This window comes from Diadema antillarum, unplaced genomic scaffold, assembly GCF_040938485.1.
Source record: "Diadema antillarum isolate AM-2024a unplaced genomic scaffold, OU_Dant_1.0 scf00000137, whole genome shotgun sequence".
NCBI lineage: Eukaryota > Metazoa > Echinodermata > Echinoidea > Diadematoida > Diadematidae > Diadema > Diadema antillarum.
This window is the reverse complement of record NW_027271026.1, coordinates 109,761-132,248: the sequence shown is the minus strand read 5'-3', so window position 1 is coordinate 132,248 and position 22,488 is coordinate 109,761. Positions and strand designations below refer to the sequence as shown.

General features: G+C 37.5%; 1 protein-coding gene across 1 annotated transcript in view; it reads right to left on the bottom strand.

Annotated features, from left to right (window-relative positions):
• Positions 1-819: 819 nt before the first annotated feature.
• LOC139721050 (unconventional myosin-IXb-like) overlaps positions 820-22,488 on the bottom strand; it is an 84,585-nt gene continuing 62,916 nt past the window's right edge. Inside the window, exons 30-34 of the mRNA XM_071632380.1 lie at positions 21,499-21,727; positions 20,732-20,863; positions 19,644-19,767; positions 7,459-7,589; positions 820-1,631 (exon numbers count right to left, since the gene is read on the bottom strand). Coding sequence (XP_071488481.1) covers positions 1,196-1,631; positions 7,459-7,589; positions 19,644-19,767; positions 20,732-20,863; positions 21,499-21,727 — 1,052 coding nt within the window. The 3' untranslated portion in view covers positions 820-1,195. The remainder of the gene's footprint in view (positions 1,632-7,458; positions 7,590-19,643; positions 19,768-20,731; positions 20,864-21,498; positions 21,728-22,488) is intronic.

Genomic DNA, 22,488 nt, shown 5'->3' with positions numbered 1-22,488 from the left:
AAATCTCTGTGGAATGGGGGTATAATGTGAATGTTCTAAGCTATTAAACACAGACAAGAGCTAAAAGGCACTTCCTTGGTTATAAACATTCATGACTACTGCACACACACAACACGGACAATCAAAGTGTCAATACTGAAAATATATATCATGCTCTCTCTCTCTCACTTTTGTAATCTTTTTTCAACAACACCTTCATAATCAATTTATACTATTTGGCATATAAATAGATTCTACAATAAATTGCATGACCTTTTACATGGAATTGGCATCCAAACACTTACTTGAAGTGAATGTACAAAGCTTACTGTTTTTTTATGCTTACAATCTGCAATGCCATGACAATGCAGACTGTCAAAGAAAAGAAAAAAAGCAAACCAAAAGGTGAAGGACTTACGTACGGGAATATCTTTTTAGCATTAGAAGCTGAGAGCTCCATGTATATGTAGGTGTATATATTGTATTTGGATTCAAATAGTGAGTTGGTAATGACAAGAAATGTGACTAACGTGAGTTGTATGACTGAGATTTGATATCCCCTACTAAGCCTTGAATGGGCAGAGCTTAAGACATTATGATGTCACAGTAAGAAGAATATAAATGTAACAAACTGGAGGGACTTAAGAAGATATGATAATATTGGATTGCATGTCAAAGAAAGCCATGTTTGTGACTCTTTGTAAATGGTGTAAAACTTACAATGACAACCATGTAGAGATGAAGACTGTGTAAACTTATGACAATCCAAATTCTGCAAAATAGCTCATTTTTAGCAGTCTTCTGCATACGAGAAACGTTTACGCAGACATTTCTGGGAGCAATGACCTACAGTAATAGGCAGGTTTTTTTTTTTTTCTTGACGTGAGCAAGATACACGCATCTGCTTTTCTTCTGCTCCCAACCTAGAACAGCTGAATGCTATGCATCCCCTGTTTTGTTTTTGTGTCTTTGTTACCGACAAGGATGCATTCAAACGTGACTTCGAACCTTCCACTGTGTACCGGACTGCGATGGGATGCAGTATTTCTTGCTGCGTACAAACCAGAGTGACTTTCGCTTTGGTACATTACACGAACATCACTTAGGTTTTCATTTGTATCATCACACCTCCTGCTATATGCTGAATTCTCTTTCAGAGAGAAAAAAGGAAAAGAAAGAAAAACAAGATGAGTCTGGTGAAGGTGGAACATCTGTTTTATACTTCTACTGTGGAATCATCTAGTTTTGCATCAGTTTTCTTGTTGTATTTTCCCTTTTTCTTCTTTTTCTCCTTGGAGCCCCGTTTCTTCTTGATCTTTTCTGGCTGCTCGGTGGCAGGTTGGGCGGCCGGTGGGTTGGAGGCAGGAGCCGCCACCTCCTCTTGTCCACCCTCCGGTAAGGCCTCGTCCGGGCCAAGGAGCATGGAGTAGCGGGCCGGCGGCCGCTTCTTTTGCCTTGGGGCCCGGTTCTTGTTCAGGTGGTTCAGTTTGGCGGGCGACGCAGGCATGTCAAATGTTACTGCCTCGTTGTTAACGCACGAGTCCAGATCATCCATGCTGCACGTGTCGAGGTCATCTCCCGTGCTGTAGTTGTCGTCCTCGCTCGCCACCGGTCCAACGTTCAGGGTCGGAAGGTCAGCGGTGAGGTCATGCCTGCAGTGATGGACACCAGGGAATGGAGACTCTCAAATATCATTGCACATTTTGTGAGGTCATACAATACTACTCTATCTTCTACTATTTGCTCATGCACAAGCTACACATTTTACATTTTCTACTGAAAACAAAATCATTCATGGAGCTACAAGTGTATCCCACATAGCAAACATTCATCTTGGCTGCAAAAGAAAAGAAAATGAATGAAATAGGATTAAGTGGCCCACTTCCAAGGAAAAAAAAAAGCTCAATTTTGATAAACATCTGTGTCAAAACATTAGAGCACTGGCCCAGAAAGTAAAATCTTCCATTTGATTAGAAAATTGAACATGAGGCTATCAAAATGTTTTCCTTGATCACCATCCAGCTGCTTAAAATCACAAACTGAGGCACTAAAAGAAAAGACATGGTCAGTATTCTAGAGACTTCAGTATCAAATAAAATACTTCATTAGATAGGGTAATTGCTTTACATTTACACCAGCCACCACCAAAGCATATAATATTCATACCATACATTTGATTGTCTAATATCGAAGCGAACTACAATACAATTACATGCTGGACTGATGTAAGACTATTGACCGCAGACAAAGCATAGCATTGACCATATACCAAGATCTGAGAACTTTTTTGAACTCAAAAATTTCACTGCCTTTTATAAAAAGGACATCTGACAAAAGGAAAGAAAATGACTCATGCGAGGTATTGTATGTCCAAAACTCAGCTCAAACAAAACAATTTTAATTCCCACTGTGATAAAAATGTAGTGTCATCCACAAGCAATGATAACTGACAACCATTCACAATGCATGCAACCACATCATATTTTTCAACCCGATTTTTGCTTTCACAAGCTGTATATTACCATCGCTGTATCCACGTCAGAGAGCTGAGAAAAATTAGTGGAAACAATTAATATCAATATCTGTAGCCACACTTCTACTCAAGAGTAATAAAAGTCTTAACACACTAATAGTGCTCCACATTGCTGGCAAAATATGCCCTAAAACCAGTAGTTGACGGTATGATCGGCAGATGGACAGATAGATAGACTGACAGATAGATGGATAAATGATAGGAAAGAAAATGTATACAGGTAAATAGATGGATAGATAGATAGATAGATAGAGACATGTAGATACAGTAGATAGATAGATAGATAGATAGATAGATAGATAGATAGATAGATAGATAGAGACATGTAGATAGATAGATAAATAAATAAATAAATAGATAAAGAGAGAAAGAAAGGTAGATTGATAGATAGACAGATTGCTAAGGTGGACAGACAGATGGGTTGATACTTACAAAGATTGGCAAACAGATACATAACTATTGCCATGAAGAAATCTACAGAGACAGTAGACTATACATGGTAGAGAGAGGGATACAATATCTATTTCAAGTCCGGATTGATCAATAATTATGGCTGATACGTGCGTCATTCCTATACCTTACATCAAATGCATCATTCGCCATACAAAGACGATCTACCTCCTGGTAAATATAAACAATGCTTTCTTTTTCTACTTTTAAGGTATAAGTTTTTTTTTGTTTTTTGTTTTTTTCAGACTGAAGAAGACATGTGAAACCTGTACATTTAATGTTTTTTTTTTTTCTCTATGCATTTTTCAAACGCCTTGCTGAGCGTCACACCAAATCTGTAAGGAGGAATGTATTTTCACAGAGGAAAAGGTACGTATGCCCTAGCAATCTCTATAACTATGGCTGGGCACATTACGGTTCCTAACATACCAAGGGAGAACACTGTACCTGTGCATCATGTTTGGTTTGACTGCCATATTTTCATTTGTGTCAGTTAGCAGTGAATAGGGGCAAACTGCATAGTGTGAACGAGTTAATTCTATTATCCCTAAGATAAGTTTTTACCAACACATGCAAATTAACAGGTCTAGAGAGAGAAAGCGTGATTTAAAAAAAATTCTAGACTGACAACGGATTGACAGTGTCGCTGGTGCACCCCGAACTCTGCCAAGCGGCAAGCACGACTGACGACTACCCCCGTAGAACTGGTTATTGCACTTACAAGCTTACCCATGATCACAGGATATCCTGAAAACAGGCTTACACATGATAACATGGCTAGAGGATATTGCAGCCAGCCACTTTCTCTGACTCTTTCTCTTTCTCTAACAACACCTACAGTCCTCTGATCTCTCTTTGCATATAGACCGCGAAAGAGAAGAATGTGCTTATTATATATGTATATAAAACATGCTGGTCGTGCAGAATTAGGCATACGTGGGCATATCTTCAACCTTTCCGAAAGTACTTTGTGTTAATGGTAACAAGCTTTTGGATGTCATAACTGGAATAGCAGACAAGATAGGATGGGTGTACAGGACAACAGTCTATGACTGATAAGGGAGAGAGATAAAGTGGAAGAGGAAGAGGAGGAGAGGAACAATGAAAAGAAAGAGAAAAACAGCACAAAAAAAGAAAGAACAAAGAAAAGAAATGGAGAAAATGAAGGTGAAAAGAAAGAGAAAAATAGCACAAGAAAAAGAAAGAACAAAGAAAAGAAATGGAGAAAATGAAAGTGAAAAGAAAGAGAAAAATAGCACAAGAAAAAGAAAGAACAAAGAAAAGAAATGGAGAAAATGAAGGACAAGAACAAAAAGAATAAGAATTAGGTGGAAGAAGAGAAGATGGAGAACAGGATAAGAAAAAAGAAGGAAAACATGAAAAAGAACTAGGAAGAAGAACATGGATAACAAGAAGAGAAGAATGCAAGAAAAGAGCTGAGGAGGAAGAGATGAAATGAAAAAGACAAGGATAAGTAAGAATGAAAGGATGAAGAATTTTAAAAGAAGGAAGAGGAGGAGAAAGAGACAAAGAAGGAGAAGAGGAGGAGAGGAAGAGCAAATGAAACCAATGGCTCTCCTAGCCATAAAAAAACATTAATTAACTGAACTATGAGGCCATCATTTCAGACTTCACTTTCAGGTGTCCTTAGAATCAAAAGTTGATGGGATATTTGAATTTACGCTTAAGTAGTCATGTGAGGGAGCACCAACTATGAAAGGCCCAAGCCATACTAATTTGTTTCCATAGCAACAAAGTCAATACCAAGCCCTAGATTTCCAATGGCTTGACCTACGGAATTTTGTTTGTACGGCCGCAAAAGGTGACAGGAAAGTTACCCATACCCCTGGATACGATACAAAAACTATTGAAGAAAAAAAAAAAGTTGTCACAGATAACCAGTCTGAAAACAATGAGATAAAATACCCGGTGGACGAGCACTTTTAATCAGCTGATAGTACAGACTTTGAAAGTGCAAAGGGTCTATGCGCTTATTGCACCAAAATCATTTGGGCTTTTACTCTGTGTGTCTCTCATGCTATTTGACATGGTGTGTCTAAATGTTTCTTATTTCTGTTGCAATGACTGATTTTTCTGCACAATGGCAAACTGCAAACACAGGATCTGACGTTATTCCAGGTTAACAATAGCAAATTATGAGCTTCCTCGCCTTCCTTGTTTTCTTTTGTTTTTTTGTCCCATGGAATTTCCATGCCTACATACTTCCTAATTATAATCAATTTAATTATGTATTCACTCATATGGAATTGCTAGTTATCCATTTGTCTATCTTTTCATTGCCCATCTTGTTTAACATATTTATTATTCATAAATTTTCAATGATTTAGCAAAGAATATTTACGATCACATCATACGATCATTACGATCCTAATACACTATACAATATACATTCCTTAATCATGTGTTACGAATGGCTCACATATCAGTGCACTTTGTACCTTGTCCTGGTTAAAAATAGTCTATCATATCCCTCAATGATTTCCTCATGACGATGGCAAGAAAATGAATTGACTTTTTTTTTTTCACAACTCCGTGATTTATACACTGAATTGTCGGCTAGAGAATACAGAATTCTACCAGATGTGAATAGGTATTGTAAATTCTAACAACAATTTGTGATTAGAATGAATTTTAGACTCTACGGTCAAGAGTGAAGTGGGATTCTCTTTGACAGGCTTGCTCGACTTGACTGTCTGCACCTATTAATCTAGATGATGGGATTGTAATTGCATTATTGTGGCCAAGTAAACATATGACATTGTGGGCAGCACAGTTTGTGGAGCTGCAGAGGAATGCAGCCAATATGACTGGACTCAGTGGACTGTAGTGATGTAACCCCCTTCAAAAAGTGCATGGGAGGAGGTTGTGCCAGCCAAATCCAGGGATTTGTGCGGGATTTCCTCGTGTCCTGAAAAGGGTTGAAAATCATTTGGGTCATTCTGTTTACCATCCACATGTTGCACGGCTACCCTCCTGCATTTCAAGTATTATTGGAGCTTATCTATGGTTATGATTATAATGCAATATTAGGACAGTAGTGTTCCTGTTACTCTCCATGTATAATACAGTACAAAGCATGCCTGAACGGTTGAACTGTCAACCTTTTGAAAGCATTTTAATCTGCATTCTCCATTGGAGGATTCTTCTTTTAAGCATATACCAATGTAATCACTATTTTATTCTAAAGTTATTCAATTTTTTGAGCATCTAATGGTGTGTATTTTTTAAAATTCCTGAGTAATCATCCTCTTACAGAGGACTGCATCTAAATTAATAAAATGAATAAATACAGCTGTAATCCAAATGGATATTGTAAACATATGATCAATCTGTTCAGAAAAGCCACTCTGAAGAAACAATAAACAGTGACTGCTCATTGTTTCTCCATAGTGAGAGAGGTGACCTTTCTGTACAGACATAAGGCAGCCATTTTGCATTAGAGCAGATCCATTTACACACCACTTCATCATACAGAAAGGAAAGAAACTGTACTGCACATAGGCACACACATGTATCATATTGCAGTATGATAAAGTTCATAGATGAAATTCTCATGGATATCATTTCCGTCACTCTATATGTTTAGGTCCACTTGTAAATTATGATCCTGTGTAATGTTTTTACTCAGCTTCTTGAAACTTGGCTGCTTTAATAATGCGTGATCAACATCTGGCCTACGTGTGCTGTATCAGAAACTGATCGACGAATTAAACCTGGGAGGCCACACAGGTATTTTTAGCGGGGGATTCTTTTTAAGGTCGATGTGGCATGATGCCCATTCTATATATATTATACACCATGATATTATGTATATTCTGTATAGTATATATTGCATATTTATATTTTTGGTTCATCCTATGTCATACAATATGTATATATGCAATGCGTGTGTACATACAGTATGTGTTTTATGTATATCTATGTACATATGTATGTTTGTGTTAATGTGTGTATGAACGTATCATTACGTGTTTATATACGCATGCAAAATATAAGTACAAATGTACATGTTTATGTACATGTGTATGATACAATAAGATGAATATGGGTTTGCTTGGTTTGTTCTTTTTTTTTTTTTTTTGCTTGTTTTGTTTGTTTGTTTGTTTGTTTGCTTGCTTGTTTGTTTGTTTGGTATGAAGAAAATTTGCTATATGAAAAGGGGATTTTTCACGTATGTCATGTGCATCCTGCATTGTAAGAATTCCCAGCTCTGGGTGAAATGAAATTCCCACATTTACTCGGGGGAAATCTACATGTATCTATCAGGAAATTGAGTTCCATGGATTCTGCAATAGAAAATAACACAAGAACATGCTGCGTGTACCAACATACACAAGTTTAAGTGTTTACTTAACACATAGATCTGTTACGTGTTACAAATCATACTGCTGTACATTTACAGCTCAGGATTAAAGTACGAGAGTAACAAATATGTATTTTTGTATTTATAAAAGAAAGATGATGATTGTACTCACTTTTCTCTCTCTAGCGTCCTGATCTGCTCCGTGAGGACACTCTCAAGTTCCTGACTTCCCTCCGACGTCTCCACACTGTGAGGCGTCGTGTCGTCCGCCGCGGGCTCGGCCGACTCGGAGCTCGCCTTCATCTGCGCAGTGTGCATGGGAGAAACAGAGGGGTGTTTAGTTTGCTGCCGGCGTTTCTTTTTGCACTTCTTGCCCATCTTGGCATTGTGATTGGTGTAGTTTGCCTTATGATTGGCCTTGTGGTTGGCCTTCTCATTGACTCTGTCTGTAGTTTGGTCACTAGAATGGTCATTGACATGGTCACTGGCCTTGTTATTGGCCATTTCATGGGTCTCTTTGCTACCATTCTCCTTGACAGTTTTAGTGGTAACATCTTCCGTAATCCCTTTGGTCGTTTCGTCGATCTGCTGGTCTGCCTTGTCGTTGGCATTTTCAGCTGCCTTCTTGGCGGCTTTCTTGGCCTTCTTGCTCTGGCTCGTTCCCATGGTAACAGCAGAACTGGGATGCGATCCCACGTATTGCACAAGATGACGCACTCACACACGATACACAGCAACACACACGTTTTCTGACCACCAGGTGTCACGACTGCACATGGAGACTGCCGAGAGCGACTCTTGGCAACATTTTGACTAGTCTGCTTGACTCCACCTGACCTCAGTCCTATTCTGATAGAAATGTTTCACACTGGCAAAGCGGGGTGATGAAAGTGAGCCGCTAATATTCACATTATGTCATTCCAGGGTTTCCCCCCAGAGACAGGCTTCGACTGTGACGAGAGACACTGCAGCATGGATGGACTTTTAATTCGTCCTCTGCCACACAAATCACTGCTCCGTATAAAACGTTTCAGACACCAATGGCGAGAATTTGACACCATGCCATGCTACCGGCAGCAAAGCTCGCTTGATGAGAGAGATCAACGAGATCACTTATATAACATGGATGAACAGTGAAACCACTTCGCCTGAAACCAACACAAGCCTGGACTGGCCGCCGAGTCGAGTGTTACCCTCCCACATGAAGAGGAGTCACACTTCTCTTGTTTCTACCACAGCTCCACAGAAAAAATAACAACAACAAAAATGTACAGGCATATATCACCTTGTCCCACAACACTTATCACTTCCCATCTCCTGCGTAACACATCCTTCCGCGGCAGCGAAGTCACATGATCAACTGGACCTATACCACTCTCACAGGTACAATGCACGTTTTGAATACCCACTCTGTCTGCTGGCAGGTTCGGCACAGGCTATCCTATCACCCACACTTCCTCTTCCTGCTAATACCATCACCCAATTGTGGGCTGGCAGCTTCGTTGTGCCATCTGAATACCCACAGAAAGTGTGTTCCATGTTTCTAGCACGGCACAAGTCCACCTCCAAATCTCTCTACCACCACTCTGACACAACACTGGCACAGAATTGTACCACATTGCGCCAAACGAAAAGAAAAGGAGGGAGGGTCCTGTGTGAGCAGAGGAGGGGGGAAGAGGAGGTTAGTGGAGTATAGGGAAGGAAAGGGTAAGGGACGGGAGAAAGTTGGGAGGTTTTTAACAATGGTTGTAGGTCCCCTCCACTCCCATCCCCTTCCCCATTCTGGGGATCAATCCTCTCTAATCCTTATCTACTTAATTACAAGGTCATGTGGTAATTTCAAATACATTTTGTCATCACATTTTATGCGATCTGTCCAACACTTTAAGGCCACTTACACATTATTCTGCAAAATAAACAAAAGGACACAAGAATGCATTTTCTTTATAAAAAAAAAACCACACACACACATAGTGAACAAAGGTGAATTTATCAGATAGTCATTACAACATTCCCATCTTTGATCCAACCAAATGCCTTCATTTAAGTGTTAAAAACATTACAGAAAATTAGTTTTCAATAAAAGATTATAGAAATCAACAATTTGTCAATAATGAGTGGGTTGAATTTCACTGCAACTTTTCCTGAAAAGGGAGATCAAAAGAAAAAGCACACAAAACATTAAAGTAGAGGAAATCAATATGGGCAAAATATATCAGATTCTTAACCCTTATTTGGAGAAAACAATAAAGAAGCAGAGCATAGTCATCCTCTGTATCAAAACCTCCAGGATATGTGTAATACTTCATTTTCCAGGATGTCCTTCGATTAAAATAAAAAACCCACTGACATAAATAAATATGGTATCATACTGATTAGTATGAAATCTCAACGTCATCATCTCATTTCCATCAATAGTTGTCATTTAGTACATCACAACAATTCATACAAAAAATATAAAACAAATAATGGCCATTTTTTCTTTTTTTAGGGTTCTTTTACTTTTCATATGCGCAAATGTATATGTGCTTGTAGAGATGTAAATAAATAAATAAATAAATACATTATATATATATATATACAGTGTATATACAGTGTATATATACATTCCATCTGTAGATAAGATAGATAGATGGATATAGATATGTTTGTGTATGTTTGAGAAAACCAACACAAACCTGTGTGTGTGTCTAAACACACACACATTTTTTTTTTTCTGTCCATCTATTTGACTTGGTAATATGGAAGCCGTAAATTCCAATCCATTATGGATGATCTCTCACTGGACAAACAAACACGTTGGATGCCTGAAACAATGACTCATGCTTGTGGGCATTGTGCATCATTTGATACACACTGTAAATCAAATGAATGACGTCACACAATGGGCTAACATGTGACAGGGGATTCTCTTGACTTATACCACCAAAAAAGAAAAAAAAGAAGCTTTTTAGTATATTACATATAATGAAATAAAGGTGATTCTCAGAATTTTCCAAGAGTGCCAACAGTCAAATGCAACATTGTAGAAAAGTTTTCTCATTTTTTAAACTAAACTTAGTAATGAAAACTGATTGCACCTGTGGATGGAAATGCTAAAAAAAAAAGAAAAAAAATGCCCAGAAAGCTATTATTAACGCATTGACTAAATTAGGCATGATCCTTAATACTGCACTTTACCAGTTGTCTGCTTTCATTAACAAAACACCGCATACTACACATCACATCGCAAACATACACACATACTAAAAAAAAAAAGATGTGGAATGTGAACATGTTGAAAGCGCACGCATGTGTGTGTGTCTCTGTAGATGGATACTGTGAAAATGCATACTATAAGTATATTTATGCGTTGTATCTAAGCCATCAGTCATGTTACCCTAAACCTGTTGCTTCTACATCAATTCAATCCACACTGCCACAGACTTGCTAATGACCAAGTGCTAACAAGGAAATTACAGATTGTCTGCTGGTTGCATTCTTGGAGGTATTGTGAATCCTCATCTTTTGTTTGTTACACACACACACACTGACTGTTCACTAATACTGGTACAAGGACGGTAATCTAATAGCATGCTGTCTCAGTAAATTAAGTACATATATAATCAGGGCTTGACAATAACGTTTTTTCTGGTGGCCCATTCAGGCCACAAAAATCTTTAAATCTGAAATTTTGGAGGCCCGAAAAGGAAATGTAGCACATGGCCTGAAATAAACAGAAACATAACGATCCATTTTGAATTATAGTTCCCTGATCAGGCCATCAATTTTTAGTGGTCCAGGGCCACCAGGCCGTCACTGCTATCAAGATACTGATGCATCTGTATAAATGAAATAACTGATGCATATATAATGAATATTAACGGGAAAACCAATCACTCAAAATGAATAAAAAGCAAGAATAGAAACAAGCAACAGATTGGTCTAAAAGAGTATAAGAAAAAGACATACTTTTGTTGAATATTGGTATAAATGCATGCGTCAGTTATACTCGATCAAATTTCTTTAAAAATGATATTTTTTTGTCTAGATTTTCAGATGATGAACAAAAAATATTATCATACAAACAAACAAGTTGGCAGCTATACAAAGTATCAAAATTCCTTTTTTTTTCAGGGAATATAAGAAAATCTTAAACAACAAATCACTTTTGTTGCTCTGAATACAATATTAATGGTCATCATATTGTGGGCAACAATTCACACACAGAAAAAACCCCAAACAAACTATAATGCTGGATACTTCCAACTGGCTGTAACTGCTAGATCTCACGCATGCCTGGACAATGACCACACACTGATAGGCTGTTCTCATAGTTTCTAACATGGCAATTGTTACATTTTTCAGTTACTCAGAAATGAGGGCAGATATGGATTTGCTCAAATATGATGTACATCTTTAAAAATTCACAACAGCACTTAATTTGCAGGATTTAGATATTTGTCAGAGTCCTCACAAAAAAAAAAACATTGTACAAGTGTATAAACACCCCTCCCCTTACAATGCTTAAATAGTTCTGTGTGTTATTGATAGTTTATTGCTGTCTATATGTGAGTGTGTATACCTTGCATCCTTCGTTTGTCTTTTAATATTCTTACACTATCATTCAAAGATAAGAATGTGTTTGTCAATGTTTAATTTTGCATGCTGTACCATATGTTTGTGCACAAATTAGGTAAGATTAACTTCACTCAATACATATAATTTCATTTTAAAGTCACAAGCATGACATGAAATGTAAGATAATCATGTATGAATCATGTATGCATCTATCCATCCATCTATCTACCTACCTATCTATCTATCTGTCTGTCTATCTATCTACCTACAATGTATCTATCTATCTATCTATCTATCTATCTATCTATCTATCTACAATGTATCTATCTACAATGTATCTATTTATCTATCTATCTACAATGTATCTATCTATCTATTCATGCATATATAATTACAAAAACTTTAAATGCCACAGAAATGCCCTCTTCAAAAAATTTCTGGTATAATCCACTGTTTGTGTTGTAGTGAAACTCAGTGCAGAGTTCAGATAATAGGTCAGTGACAGAGAGGAGGCGTGAAAGTTTTCCAAGACTCTCTTAGAAGTAGTGATTGCAAGTGAATGATTAAAGTTATCCAAACAAGTAAGAGGTTTTATGTTGACATTGAGGTGCATTTCTCATTTGTTCAAAGGAATATCATCATCACCCTCTATTTCATGGTTTCGCTTTCAAGGGGAAGTTGACAAATCATTTCACCGCCTACTCTCCTTATTTAGTTATGAGCAGACTTTCTCTTTGCAAATGACGAGGATCATTGTTCCGAGTTTGTCAGCTTCTGCATCGTACCACAGGTGAGAAATGTGATCGAGAACGACCACAAAACCCCCCATTTTGTTTGTTTGTTTGTTTGTTTTTTCACGTGGCTGCATTCACGGTGGTTTGGGACTCTTGCACCGTGTTTCTTCCTTCAGTCTGACATGGCAAATTACGGTCAGGAAATAGTAGACAATGTCTAGGATGACAGCGATTCGGCACTCTGACACAAACATCCTGTGAAGTGAACGCCACAACCCAACAAATACGCAGAAGGAATTCGGCTGGTTGGATACAGAACAGCTGCGAGCACTGGTTCACAGTGCTATTCAGATTTCTAGTATTTCACAAAGGATACAAGATATTTTGCAGTATCAACTGGCACAGCACCGGTGTTGATTTTATCTCTCTCTCTTTTTTTTTTTTAAAAACAAACATAGCCCAGTTATAAAAGTTCTGAGAAATTGTTCCTTAGCCATTTGGGAAATTTTACTCATAAGGGCTCATTTTACTATGCAGTGATTACTTTTAATCTATGTTAGTGTCTCAATGAGATACCACAATTCTTGCCCCAGGTTGTTACAGTGAGATGGAAAATCTATTGTTTGTATTCTATATAACGGTATATATGTATATACATATGATGTGTATGTCACAGTAAAGAAAAAATAGGTATTCAGGGAAAAGTGGTCCTTGCCATGAAAGCATTCTGATCTCAAACCAAAGCCAAATAGATGATGTCACAGCCGCATAAAGATTAAATTTCACATACAAACATCTTGCTCGGAAATGGGATGGCTTGTGTCATCAGGTGAACGGAAGATGTCTCATACAAAGACACCGGGAAAAAAGAAAAAAGAAGAAGAAGAGAAAAGGTGATATCTGATACTTCCACTGATCCCATCTTTGCCACATTAGGCCTTTTCACATCAGCCTGATGTTTCGAAATAGCACGCTATTTTGCTGACTATTTTCTGCGAAAACTATCTCGAGCTTGGATTTTTATCGGGCTGATGTGAAAACGCCTATTCAGTGAGAAGAGGATTCCAGAAATGATTGGTAACAAAGCAATACCATCTCATTGTGTTGCTCAGGGCTTATTACTTGCCAAAAAGTATGACTATTAAAACAAAAGAAATGTCTGTGAGTGGAGACTGTTGGTCCATGTTTCTGTTTCTTTTTTTCTGTTTCTTTTTTTTTTTTTGGAGGGGGGGGGGGAACAATCGGTTTATCTCTGTACCAGGTCACTGCAGGTACTTGTCTGACAGAGGCTGATTTGGTAGGAAGTTTGATCAACAGGAACCAACTACCATGGTCAACCTTGAGTGTAGGTATGAGTTAAATCTAGCCATCACATTTCGTCATAGAATGAAATCAAAAGAAAAAAAAATACACAGTGTACTTTGATGCTACCCTGTGCATAACACATCATGAAAGTGTCCACTGATTGGACGATTTAAAAGCTCAACATCTCTATGCAGAAAAAAAAGGTCACTTTGGTCTGACTAGGAACTTCTCATCTAATTTTTGCTTTACCTCAAGAGCTAGATAACTAGCATTGCATGACTATCAACAAAAACAGATTTTTTCACCAAAAAATTGCTTTGATATTTTTGAGGTGGATAAAATAAAAGTAGAGATGTGGACTAATCTCTAAACTCAGGAGGATATATGCTAACACAATCATTATGATGGTCATACAGTATGTCTGCACTGCTTGCAAAGGTGTGTGTCTGGAGCAATATTTTGACATAATCACCGCACGATTTTGTTGTACCACTGTAAAAAGAGACATCTAATGAGCCAACAACTTGAAATGAAAAGTACAAGAGGGGTGATCTGATGGTATCATGTGACCGCTCTGAAAGTTGACACATCCCATCATGTCTACGTGTTGCATTTTATACTTGCAAGACCTGCATAAGGATACACCATGATGTCAGTAAACATCTACTCCATTGAAGCTGTCATGGCCCGATCCTATACTGCAAATGTCATACATTCAGCGAGTCTAATTATTTGCGAACTGGGATTTCCCGACAAGTTTGCGAGTGGGTAAATTTGTGATCGTGGAATACAGTAATGAACGGAGCTAAACGTTTGCATGCACATGGTTATGTTGGAATCAGAGCAAATATTTTCACGTGTTGTTAACTTCATGAATAGTTGAATTCACAAATAGCAAGGGTCTGACTCACAAAATCCGCAAAAAATAAAAACCTAGAGAAATATATGGCATATACAGTATTCTATGCAACCCCAAATATTAAGGAAAATAAGTCATCAAGTCCCATTTCTGTGGTTTGGTGGTGTGTTTTGTTATTTAGAATTTTGACTATTCATTGTTTGTTTGTCATATTACAGGTAGATCAAAAAGAAGGTTCTATGACAATTACCCCAGATCCTTCCCTGACCACAACCCTAACACTTACCCTAATCTTTACTATAACCCTATCATTAACCATTATTTAGCACAGGGTATAATTGTCCTGATACAAAAGCAAAAAAATCTCTTTCATTTGAGCAATTTGTTCTTCATATAATCATAATTGTTATTTCAGTCGCAATGATTATCGAAAGTCATTATCTTGCAAAATTTGAAACTGATCCACAAATTTGCATCACATTAATAGATTATCAAAGCTAATCAATTAGATTGGAAATTTTGGTAAGTTTTATACACAAGTATTTCTGATCTTGAGCAGGTTTCAATAATTAAACCAACTCCATCTAATCATTCTCCAATATGAGAAGTGCAACAAAATGCAGAGGTAACAGTTTAATGCTGACAAGATAGTTATTTCTGCGATTATTTCTGCGATGAAATTCACAGTGGGCATGACAGGCTAAAACAGAAACAAGTTCAAGGGGAACTCCAGACCAGATGAAAGTTAGTCTGAAAACAAAAGAGTAAAAATCTATAAGCACAACAATGAAAATTTCATTAAAATCAGACAGAAATTAGAGAAGCTAAGGAATTGTGAAGCTTTGCTAATTTTTGCTGAACAGTTCTTGAACAGTTGATATGAATATGCAAATGGGGAGCTGATGATGTCATTGCCTCAAATTTTTCCACTGATCGTGAACAAAAACTGTTGAAAATTCATTTTTTTTTTCTGCAATAAAACGTGTACAACAAAATGCTATCCTGGCTGATTAACTTCAAAATGATAATCAGTTAGATATACAACCACAACAGGATGTTAGACTTGGGCACAATTGCATTTGAAAAAAAAAAAAAAATGGAAATGGAAGATTTTGTGTACTAGTATACGGCAAGTCATGAGATGATGACATCATCAACTCACTTGTTTACATATATTGGTTTTTCGAGTTGTGCTTTGTGAAAATTAGCAAAACTTCACAATTTCATAACTTTCTTAATCTTTGTCTGATTTTGATCAAATTTTCACTGTTCTGCTCATCAACCCATCATGAGACTAGGCCAAGCCACAGTGAGACATTTTGCATCTCCGACCCTTCAAAATCTATGATCTCTCTCACCCTCAACATGCGAAAGACAAAACTGAGATCAGTTGATATTTCCTGCCAATGACTCACAAGTGAAACAACAGATAAAGTACACATTCTTGAACTTAGCATGTGTACACTTCAGGCAGTAGTCCAGGCACTGCATATCCTCGGCTGAGGACCAGAAGGGCTTTAGTGCAAATTTGGGGGAGTTTTGAGTTATTGGTATCATGTTTGTTAGCACAATCTCTACTACATTATAGTGTCAATTCCAAATCATTTTCATTTTTAGTAAAATGTTAGAAATAAAAACCACAATTTTACCCTATATTTGGAACAATGCTTCTAAAATCTATCCACTTTTGATTAAATAAACTTTTTATCTCATAAAAATTGATTGTTTCATTTTTATTTACGCTCAAATATTAGTATGCAATAGTACAGCTGGTTCTCAGTTGAAGATTTGTGTATATGCTATCAAAGTAGTTCCATTTTCCACGCAACAATGTGGCTGACACCTAACTGCACTATGAATTGCATTGGAAGAAGTTTGTTACACTGTAGGCTCACAAGCAAACATTGTTTGTTATTCTTTTACTTTTTTATCTGCAGATAAATATTTATATATGATCTGTTATTCACAAAAATGTGGTTAACCATCCTTGTCTTTCATTCCCTGCTTTCTGTTTCCTTTTCAAAGCATGTGTACGCGTGTGACTACAGCTGTATGAGCATACATGTATTTGTCAAAGGAAGGGCTCCTCATCTATACAAACATTCAGGCATTCCAGTACTGTATATACCATATATCTAGTGAGTCTAATTTCACTATTTTTTTTTAAATCTTATTTTATTTATTTATTTTTTTTTGCGAATAGGGACTTCCTGACAATTTCACAAATGGTAAAATTCACATGGAGCATGGAGTACACTAATAAATGGTGAAATGTACACATGCACATCGCATTCATGTCGGGATCAGAGTAAATATTTTCATGTGTTGCTAAATTTGTGAATAGCACCTGACTCACGAAATTCACGAAAATAAAAACCTTGCAAAATATGTGGCGTATACAGTACAGTGTTGCATGCCATATCACATTTGCTTGTAAAAATGCTGATAGTCTTTGCTTAAAGAATAATATCCTTACGCCATTTATGACTGCTTTGTTATGACATATCAATTACAGTGTCAAATCAGAATGAGCCAAGTTTTCATGGCACATTTTCAGAAATGGATACCCATGAAACGGGTACAGTAACTGGTAATGGTGGTAATCAAATATGTCATACAAACAAAGAAAATGTGTTTTAAACCTAAAAAAAATACTAATGCATCAGAAATATATGACAAGTTGAAGTCTTTGTGTTCTTTAAGATGGGCGAAATCAGCCTCTTATAAAATCCTAATAAAAGGCGGGACCCACCTTTTATTAGGAATTAGGATCACTTTGTTTCACTTTGTTTTTGGATATCTCAGCCATTTCAAAACAAATTTTCATCAAATGAACTTTGAATTCCTCTCAGAATTGTATGCTCTTTAACATTTCATAAGGTGGTTTGTAAGTATCTTGCAAAAAGTTACAGCCTGAATCCTCACCTCAACCAATACTACACTATCCCTTTAACGCTTGCTGTGTTTGTTTGTTTTTTCTATCTCAATATTATCATACAGTAGATGCCAAAAGGCCTAAATGAAAGTTGGAAGCATGGACTGATGCTAAATTTGGAGCCACATAATCATGGTATCTTTACTTTCTCAGAGTCTTCTTTCCTGTTGTTAGTAAATTTTTGGTCCATAGGTCACAGCTGCAGCTGCAGTAAACGCAACAAAATTTAGTTTAGACATCATGCATATGCCTGTATATTCATATCAATTCCTTGAATATTTTTAGGGTAAAAATGAAGCTACGGTTTTGTTAAAGAACAAAACAAAAGAAGAAAACAGTTCTGAAATGGCGTAAGGGTGTGTAAGTCGCAAATGGGATTTATTTTAACAGGTTGTACAATTTCTATGGGAATGAGAAAAAAAATACTAATACAGCAATTTAACTTCCTTGAGGAATGTACTTTAGGACAAGGATCTACACCTTGCTTCAATGGCTGGGAAAAAAACAAACACGCACACACACAAAAAAAACCAAACAAATTGTTATCTTTTGAAAGACATTTTGAAATATACAATTGTCATTAGAACTACAACATCTTCAATAATTCACCTCTTTGCTTTGTTGATTTTTTTTTTTTAATAGAAGGTACCCAATGACGAATAATTTGGTAATTCAGTATATTCCCACTTCCTTCCAGGAAGGAGGAAACATGTTACAACAAGAACACATCTTCTTCTTTCAAATGTTGTGATGTGTCCATTTGATATCAGTTACTGACCACTGCCAGTCACCTGGGATGAATCACAAGGGGAAGGCTGGCTGGTATCATTTGCCCGTTGTTCTTCAAAGGTCCTGTAGTGACAGGCCGCTTCATTGTGTACATAAAATCATCCTAGCCTTTATACTAAAAGTGAGGTAGAAATCTTAAATGCGTGTGAGGTGCGGGTGTGACTTGTTCACACACAGGGCCTTGATGTATTTTGGCTACATACCAGACCTTGGGATAGGAGAAGTAGAGGAATTTTTCACAAGTGTGAGTTACGTTGTGACTCTCTCACACAAGGGACCTCTATTTTTTTGTCCTATCTGACGGACAGACGGTTTTGCCTACATACACTCTACACCAGAAGGGATGGCATGATAAAGTATGACCAGTGCTCTGCTGGACTCACAGGTCATCAAACCCACAGTCCTCTGAACTGTAAAGGTAGACACACTACCAACCAAAACTACTAGGCAGAGAAAACAACAAACAAACTGACACAGAAACACAAATGCACACTTATGCCATATCTAACATTTAAAGGTGCATGGTCCCGGTAGTGTAGAGGGCGCTGTTGATGATACTGCCGATCACCGTTAGCATTGATATGAAGATTACCGAAGTTGAGCTGTCATCAAGAGTACAGTGCGTAGGTGTTGCTAAGTAAAGTTGCCTTTGTTGTCTTCTCTGTGCATCGCGCAGTCTGTAGCAATGCTAGGGTGCGTGCATATGTGCTTGTTATTATGACATCACAAAAGAAGTTTGCTAAAGCTGTCATCCCCCTCAGCCGAATCATGAGCCGAACTGTGATCGGACCACTGACTACAGTGAATCGGACTTCTTCGGACTTGGGGAAGTGGGCCCCAGCGTAAGCGCTAAAGAGGAGTCGATAGCGTAGGTCTCTATAGGAAACTTAAGCCGTGCGCCCGCGTACGCATTTGACTAAAACACCGGGACCATGCACCTTTAAAGTAAAGACTTACCATCCAAATGAGCTGATATGTCGTCATCACAGCATTAATGTTGTAAACCACATACACAAGCACGTATGAACAAAACCAAAACCATCAACAACTCTTGAGCAATACCGAACAGTCATAACTTGTACAAGACCATTTACTGCTAAGCAAAGTCTTACCCCCATTGACAAACATTTTTACAGAACCATTCATGGAAAGCACAACTTTGGCATCGTACTCACCACAGACTTGCGTAGGTCAGAGAGATGCATGGAGGCAGAGTTATAGGCCCGCTCCAGAGTGGTGATGTCATGCAGCGTTCTCTTGAGCTTCTGGGCCTTCTCTCGGATGATGATCTCCAGGCATCTAGAGAATAATCCAACAATGATAACTTAATAATAACATTCCTTTCTTTCTTCAATTTTTCTTTAATATGAAGAGAAGGCCCTTCAGCGACAATAACGGCAACACAAAAGAGAGGAAGGCCAATACTATGACAGCTTCGACTTTGTATTTCTCAATTTTTTTATCAGCATTAACTTCAGTCAATAACAAAAATCTCTCAAACATGCAACAAATAAATGTACCTTTAAATAACAGCTCTAAACACTTTTTAAACAGCAAAACATACTGCTTGCTAATTAATGAAGTAGTACTTTTCCTGTTGATTTTCCTATACGGTAAAAACAGTTGATTTGGCTTTAATGTGAGGGGGTGACTTCCCATCACCCCACGTAGCACTAGTGTGTATAGGAGTCATCCTCAATTGTTACTGATTACAAGAAAGTATGTTATATTACAAAACAATGACGCAGATCCTAATCAAATGATTAGCTGAGAGAGTTCACATGACCATCATTTATTTTGTCTAATGCATAATTTTTCTTATGACCGGTCCTAAGTACAAGTAAAGTACAACGACCAGTCATTAGCACTTTCCAGTCTCAGTGGTGACAGGCCAAGATTTCAACATTTTATTTACTCATGAAAATGGCCGCTGTGGAATTAAAAGTCCCACATTTGACATTCTTTCGACTGAAGAAATGCAAGAGCTGTCATGTGGGATTGATTCTTAAAATGACAAGGACCTGCTTCTTCATTTCATAAAACAAATAATACACATCATTTTGTTTGGACAGTCATATAATTACCTACATGCAGTACAAATGTACCTTCACAACAGTCAAAACACCATTATTGACTATTGCCTTTGGTGTGTTAGACTGTTCCAAATGTACCTCGTGTGGATAATTCTTACTAATGCCCTCACTAAAGTGTACTATTTGTATTATAATGGATGAGAGAGAGAGAAAAAAAGAAGAAGACTTACTGAGCCTGCTTCTCCACATCCTGAAGTGACTCCCATGCATTCACCTGCTTGTCTGTCTTCAGAATGCATGGTGCAAACACAATGGCTAGATTGTTGGCTGACATCTTGTTCGAGTCCTCGTGATTCGTAACCCTGAGACGAAAAAAAAAATCAACCATCAACAGACGCTCTCTCACCAAATTGTTGGAAGACCAAAAGCCACCGATTTTTAATTAGGTCAACCTCCTTCATTCACAACCAAAGAGTTCTAAGGTTTTTTTTTAATAAGACAAGGCATTGTCAATTCACTTCTACTACTACGATAATTAACACGTAAGAATGAAAATGCTTTCACAAGTACTATTATAAACTACGAAACTAACCTATTTCTTAAAACAGCAATGCTCGCATAAATCACCAATATTTTCCATGTACCTCAGAAACGGCTCTCTCTTCTTTGAAGCTTAGAAGGTATGCACCCCTGTACTTTCTATCCTACAATTTTGTACACAAGTTCCGACACAAACATCTTCATTGGAATAGTGAGATGGTTTTCAGCTCATGTGCAGCATGTAATTTGGATACACTTGAAACATGTATGAAAGTAAATGTGACATTGAGACAAACGCAGTTATGTAGTGATGAGATAGAGACATACAGCTCACCCCAGACTTACACTCGGCATCTTTGCAATTTACAGCTACAAGATGCCTATACATTTAAAAAAAAAACAGACACACACACAATACACTCTCTGTCTCCCCATTGATGATGTCAACTCATCTCACCTAGCCAGATGAAAAATGAGCCTCTCGAAGATGTCGCAGTTCACCACTGGCAACTTTTCGATGCTGCTCTGGAGCGACTGCAGCTTCTCGTTGTTGTCGGCGATCTCCGTCGCCCGGAGGAACTCCTCGTAGAGCTGGTAGGTCAGGAGTGGTTCCGGCATGTCGCGGAAGAAGGACTTGAGGACCTGGGCGATGACCAGAACACTGTAGGTGCCAAAGTCTACGGCCTCTGTTGTAAGATGACATCAAGGATGTTAGCAATGTGGAAGATAGAAATGAAAATACACATATCAGGGCAAATTTCTTTGACTTGTGTCCAATAAGATGTGTTCATCTTCTTGACTCCCTCTAAATTGTTTGGTGGAATTTACGCCCCAAGAGGGAGTTGGTGAGACTAAAATGTACAGCAGGGTATATCACCTTTAAATATCTAATGTTTTTCTCGCCATGTATATTACACTGTAGATTAGCAAAACTATGCACCATATTTAATACAATTATCTTCCTCAAGATTTCAGTTCAAAAGTGATAAGTTATAAAGCAAATGCTCAACCCTGTTGAAAAGTTGAATTGATAAATGTCTCACCATGTATTTTTTTTATTAAAGGAAATAAAGTATAATCTAATTGAAATTGAATTGAACCCTACCTACCCTACTTCATTTAGAAACGAAGAAAGTCCCCAAACTTTTTTCATATGCTTTCTTACAGTGATCATGGTATCTTTTAGTTCCAATTGATATACGTAAAATCTATTTCAAAACTTGGCTGAAATTCACTTTCAAAACATGACTTCCACTTCTTAATATTTTCGCACGATGGTCTCTCATTCTGTGATTAAAATGACAACAAACGGTTTGAAGTGTTGATAATGCTTAGAGAATAAAGATATAATAATGATCTGTAACACAAATGTTATTATATCAACATGAATTGAAGCAGAATGAAAACTGTGAGTTTACATATCAAACGATGAATCTTCTGAGCACAT